Source organism: Vanessa atalanta, chromosome 22 (genome assembly GCF_905147765.1).
Source record: "Vanessa atalanta chromosome 22, ilVanAtal1.2, whole genome shotgun sequence".
Taxonomy (NCBI): Eukaryota; Metazoa; Arthropoda; class Insecta; order Lepidoptera; family Nymphalidae; genus Vanessa; species Vanessa atalanta.
This window is the reverse complement of record NC_061892.1, coordinates 6686145-6692404: the sequence shown is the minus strand read 5'-3', so window position 1 is coordinate 6692404 and position 6260 is coordinate 6686145. Positions and strand designations below refer to the sequence as shown.

At 30.1% G+C, this 6260-nt stretch overlaps 1 protein-coding gene across 3 annotated transcripts; it reads right to left on the bottom strand.

Annotated features, from left to right (window-relative positions):
• Nucleotides 1–22: 22 nt before the first annotated feature.
• Nucleotides 23–3930, bottom strand: LOC125072748. 3 transcript variants are annotated; one of them, XM_047683429.1, is made up of 2 exons: nt 3759–3930; nt 23–3652 (listed from the first exon to the last, which is right to left on the bottom strand). In XM_047683429.1, exon 2 carries the CDS (start codon nt 3635–3637, stop codon nt 95–97), a length of 3543 nt encoding a protein of 1180 aa, XP_047539385.1. In that variant the 5' UTR covers nt 3638–3652; nt 3759–3930; the 3' UTR covers nt 23–94. The 3 variants fall into 3 exon arrangements, with proteins under 3 accessions (XP_047539385.1, XP_047539386.1, XP_047539387.1); XM_047683430.1 differs by having other exon boundaries at nt 23–3649; XM_047683431.1 differs by having other exon boundaries at nt 3814–3930.
• Between the last annotated feature and the right edge of the window lie 2330 nt (nt 3931–6260).

The window sequence follows — 6260 nt, the reverse complement described above, 5'->3', positions numbered from 1 at the left end:
AACATAAATAATAACAAAGTACTACATGGATATGTAACATATTTATTTAAATACATCGGTTACATTGTTAATGGTTAGAATATATACATTATTTTCAATTAAATTTCTGATACATAAAAGTTATAATTTCTTCATTGCCAAACTTGATAACTTTTTCCGAAATATTGCCCAGCTTCTGGTAACTTGAATACCGTGAACCAAGAAGAGTCAAAGTTAGTATAAATGTCTCTGGTACTTGACTATTAGTTAGAAGATTACATATACACATTTCTAACGCATCTCTTGTTAAATTTGTGTTATACAAGATCGTGTCGATTACATTGGAAATAACTTCAGTGATTTCAACATTCAAGCTACAATAATAAATGTTTTTCTCTTTGAGACAATTTATAAATGAGATTAACGCATCAGTAAACCCAGTAGCTATTACCAAGGTATCTAAGTGATCGTAACTTAGTTCTCCATTTGCGTCAATCTGTTTGGGGCCCACAACTTTCTTAGAGATTATAGTTAAGTTGTAATTCCAATACAATAGATATATTTTATTCATTGGCATCGAGTGTAGGATTAGATCCATTATTTTCTCTAATATGGGCACCGTTTGTATTTTATCTGTGATATTACAAGAATATTTCAGAATTTTTTGCAAAATCTCCATTAAAAATTTATGCACTAAGAATTTATCATCGCTTTTCCCCATCAGTTCAATGCATTTTTTAATAATAATTGATGCTAGTTCCCAACATCTATTCATTTCTTTTTCGTTTTTAAAATTAACAATATATTTAACAGCAAGAATCCACTTCTCGTAAATAAGTGTGTTGTTTCCCCAAGTGTTGTCAAACATTTCTACCTTTTGTTTAAATGTCGTAGGCTCAATCATCTCATTTAATATTTTATTGCGACAAAACTCCATATCTACACAATGGATATTCTGCCCTATTTCCCTTATGACCATAATTTTCCTATCAACGTTCTTCGATTTTTGATCTGAAAATGTTTCGATCGCCTTCCAAGCTGATTCCAGATGATCACCTTTCAAAGACTCTGGCAAATAGCAACTCAAAAGACTAAAAATTTCGTCGTCGTCATCCTCGTTTAAATCTAAGGTACAGGATTTTAATACCTCATAGAGACTCTGTTGCAAATTATCATCCAATTTATTTATATAATGAAATAGACATTTGTAGAGGATTTTGCGCAGAGATACATTTTTTGTATTTTTCCAGACATCCATTATCAATTTCTTTAAATCTTCAGAATTGAAGCACCGGAATGCTAATCTTAAACCATGCTTTTGTACTGATACTGGTGCATCGAGTATGGCAGAAATAAATTGTATGGAGCTCTGTTTTGGTAAATTTGCTACATAGGAATTCAACATGGGCAAACAAAAGCTCAAGTAATCACCTTTTATAAATTTCAAAATAGCTGGTAAAGGTACAGGTGGCCTTGAGTAATAAGCAAAGCGACAAATACCTTCTTGAATCAATAAAATGTTTTGGTCAATCTTGTCATGTGCTACTTTTGATTCTGTCGGTGAGTACTTGGTAATAAAATTGATTTTGTAATCATTATCCGCAATATGAAATATACCATTAATAACAGTAAAAACAAGGTTACGTTTGTACAATAAATCTTCTTGTAATAAAAATGTTTCAAAGATCTTTATACAGTTTTTAGTGATATCATTTGAAAAATATACTCGTAGTTTTTTCATTAAACTGTTCAAATTACTGCAGATCCAGCCAGAAGAAAGTTTATCTATAGCATCTGGTAGAATATTTAAAAATTCTGTAGTATCTTGTTTTAGTAAGCGAATTAATAATACAGGTGTTAGGCAAACAGGTTCATCCTCAGTAGTTTCCCTAAACAATTCTCTGTCTTTATAAATTTCCCAGTCAAGTTTTATATATTTATAAATAATATCTGGACAGTCATGCTTTGTCTTATTAAAAAATACCAAAACATCTAAAAAGGAACCAATTATGTTATTTATTTGATCTTTATTATCATTATTATATTCTTTGTCATCGAATCTTTTTATTTTTTCACTAAACAATTTTTTGAAGAACTCAAAAACAAGATCACTTTGATCATCAGTTAAATATCTGAAGTGTGGTTTGAAATATTGTTCTATTTCATATAAATATATTCCATCAACTTGAAGGTTTGATGGTATATCTTTGTTATTTATTATGTAATAAATAATAGCAAGTGCTTTTGTTGAATTCATATACTCTCCTGTAAAGCTTTTCATACTGTGGAAAATTTTATTAATAAAATTCCAACATGACTCATTAACATTAAAAATATTGTGCAAGTCAATGATTTTATTCAAGAAGTCTTGTTTGTTAAATTCTATCTCATTGACATGTCGCTCATAGTAATATTGGGTCAGTTTTTCTAAGTCTTGCTCATTCCTAACAGCAGATACTAAAACTTTGACAATTTCAGCTCGTTTAGATCTTTCATCAGTTTTGTATATATATTTTTTTATACCCTTGAATGCCATATCAAAATTAATAAACTGATACCACAGGTAATCTTCACCTGAACCCAACAGTTCCTTCCCTTGCTCTATATGCTTCAAAGCCCATAACTCTCTTTCTTCAACTGTTAACAGCCGATAATATTTTCGTTCATAAAAGTTTTTACTCATTTCAAATTCTTTGTCATGATATTTATTCATGAAAATTTGTCTTAAGAAGCTGTAAATTTCATTAGATGGTATCAAATTCAGTATGCTTTTGTATGTTTCGTAAAAATCCATATACCAGAAATGATTTACATCACTAGGTAACAAAGCAACAGCATACTGCTTAGCATCTTCGGCAGAACTATATTTCACAATAGTTTTCATGTTTAGATTTTTCACATACAGAGAAGGATTTCTGAGAACTCTCTCTTTATGCTTGGTCATAATTTGCTTAGAGAGCCGTTGTCCTAACTTTGGTTCATTGTAACGGTCTTGGTGACCAAACTCTTCAAATAAATTTAAATATTTTTCTTTTGAAATAGAATACAAGTAACGAAAATGAATTATTTCATCTTTCGTAAACATTTGCTGACTTCTTAATTGTTTTAAATATTTCTCAATGAGATTAAATGAATTTCCAAAAAATTCCTGCAAGTCCAATTTCGTGTCAATTTTAATTTTGTTTTCTATGTACTCAAATTTGTGTGCTTCAGATGTAAAAATAAGGAATTTTAATGCATAATCTTCAAGTTTAACATTTATACAATATTTATAGAAATTAAGCATTCTTTCTTCATTTCTCACGTGACATGATATAGCACACAGCATTTTCTTTTTCATCTTAAACGACATCGATGGAAAAACATTATGATGTAAATAATCTGGATTAATTATTTGAGAAAAATTATCTCCATACAGCCATTCGCACTTCAAAGCTCTCGAAATGTATAATGTATCTCCACATTTAAGAGTTTCTATAATGTAATCAACGTTTTTATATTTCGAAGCAACGTCAATTTTAAATAATCGATCGACATCGGAATTTTCTTCGGAAGATCGAATTTCATCAAAGTTAGTTTTTTTGGAAAATGCTTCATTAACATGTTTATTCAACTCTCGTTGTCGCTGTGGCAGATTAGATCCGACTAGATCCAACATATTGCTGATTATCTTCTGAAACAAGTTTTTACTTAAATCAAATAAATATATGGAAATACCTATGTATACACTAGGTAAGAGCTTTTTATTTTGATTAAAGTAATTTATTATAATTTCTTACTTATTTCTTATGGTCGTATTGCATTAATAAAACATATTTTTTTAAAACCACTCACGTTGAATGGCTTTTATTCAGAATTATCAACACAGTTAGAAACTTGTTTTTATTAATTTATTTGACTGATGACTCCCAGTCCCAGTCTCATGCGACTCATTTTTATAGGGCACAGACTACAAATTTATAAAAGCGGATCTCATTTCAACGGGCTACACCGATGATAATATTGATTTTATCGACAATAACAAAGCGAAAGTATTGACATTAATCATAATAATAATATTTATTCCACACAAAAATCCGAAAAATTGCCTTTAAGATGGCGCGTTGAGCAATTTCTAAGGGTTTGATAGTAGTGTTTGGTGCATCACCCCAACACGAGATGCAATATACAATAAGAGATTGGCATAACGCATAATACATTTTTTTAATCAATGAAAAGTTTGCGAAATGTCTTAGTGTTTTAAATGTTTTAAAAATATAAATTAATTTTCGCACTCTGCCTGTTAGTAACTCTATATGATCTTTAAAATTTAAATGCTAGTCAAGAACATATATGCACATTGACAGCTTAAGTTGTTTTTATTGGAACAAAAGTGAATTTTGAGCAATACTGGAGTTATTGGTTGTGAATTTAAGCGAATTGAGAAGTTTACGAAATTTGTTTTAGTAGCGTTGATTGTAAGATACAGAGAGTGGATGCAATGCAGGACGGAGTTCAGTCCATTATTTCTAAATAAAATAAAACCTGTATAAGGAACATAAATTAAATTTTATTCCTAAATAACGGAACAGTGTAAATAACCGTTGAAACTAATAACAATAATAGATACCTGTTTTACAGAATTCCACCTAAACTCTAATACAGGTGCGGCGGCCAGGGCATTAAATTAATAAAAAAAGTTTACATTAACATTCAGTGACATTGTATTAGTTATTTCTTGTTGTTGAGTGGAGAGGTAATGAGCAATATCTTAATCTTTTTCATGCAAAAAAGTCGCTACCAAAATTAACATTCATGCGTTTATTAACTAGAATTTATAATTCTTCGCAGAATAATTTGAATAGGGCGCCTTTTGCCGCCGGAAATCTAACTTTGTCTCTGATTCCGTTTCACTCTATCGAGTATAAGCGAGGTTCTTCAAATTTCACCTATCTCCAGCAGCGCTATCTAAATTTGTATTGTATAAATATGTATTGATGGACACTTTTTAAACATAATATACAAAGATATTTCTCCTGACTCTTACTTTCTACACTCCAAAATTAATGTTGATGGGTACTATATTCTATGTTTATTTTAATAAGGTCGTGCAAAGTTGTCTTTGTGGTATAAATATTGGCAAGTCCAATCTATCGAACGTCATGTATAATTATTATATTTTATTTTAACGCTATGGTGCAATAGAAATACAATTATAATATATGCATAATTTTACATTTTATTTACGAGTAGCGGTAGTCGTATTTATTTATAAATACGTAGGCACATAAATTATTATTATGAATACATACACATTAGTTATTGAATAGCCGAAATAGTCGGTTCGGTACACGTAAGTAATAATTGCTTTAACATGTTATATTTGTTCCTTTGCCTTTTTCGAGTAATATTATTGTTATTTAACTGTATTTTGTGTTTTATTTCTTTTATTTTATAAACTCAAGGAACACTTTGTGCTAGCCCGTCTGGGTAGGTACCATCCGTTCATCACATATTCTTTAACGAAACAGCATTGTTGTTGTGATCCGGTATGAAAGGTGACTGAGAATCAGGGTTTACAGGCCCATAGGGACATAACATTGGTTCCCTATCTATGTTGCGATGTGAGGAATGGTTAATATTTCTTACAGCGTTAATGTATGTGTAATAGGCGACGATGACCATAAACCATCCGGTGGCTCATTTACCCGTCTGCCTATCTATATCATAAAAAAAATCTTGACATAATTAATAATTTAGCCTATTCCAACCACAAAAGGAAAAAAACAAACAAACAAGATTTGACATTGAATTAACGCGATATAATTGGCCGAGTGTTAGAATAATCTGATATTAATTATGGATTTTCGAAAAAATGGCGTTTTGAATTTGAACACCGACGAAGCTGTTATCGGAAGTAAAATTAAAGTTGATATGACTCGTTAAAAAGAATAGTTTATATTATAAATAAACACATATTAATCAAGATCTATGAGTAGCCACAATATAGCCGAGCTATAAGCAAATCGCATGAAATAGGTAAATTTAAGGTTTGTTTATCTTTAATCCTTCTTTGATCGGAATAGAGTACGAAATTTTGTTTAATCTGTCAATATGATTTTAATAATAAATTTATTCTATATTATAGTATACATTTAAATATAATCATATAAATTTAAATGTTGATCTTTTTTCTAGTTCTGACTTACGTTATTTTTGCAATTTTAAGGTTTTTGGATTTGTTCGCGTAATATTGGTTATACTCGTGGTGATTGAGTTGCGATAGCTGTGTTTTGTCCGGG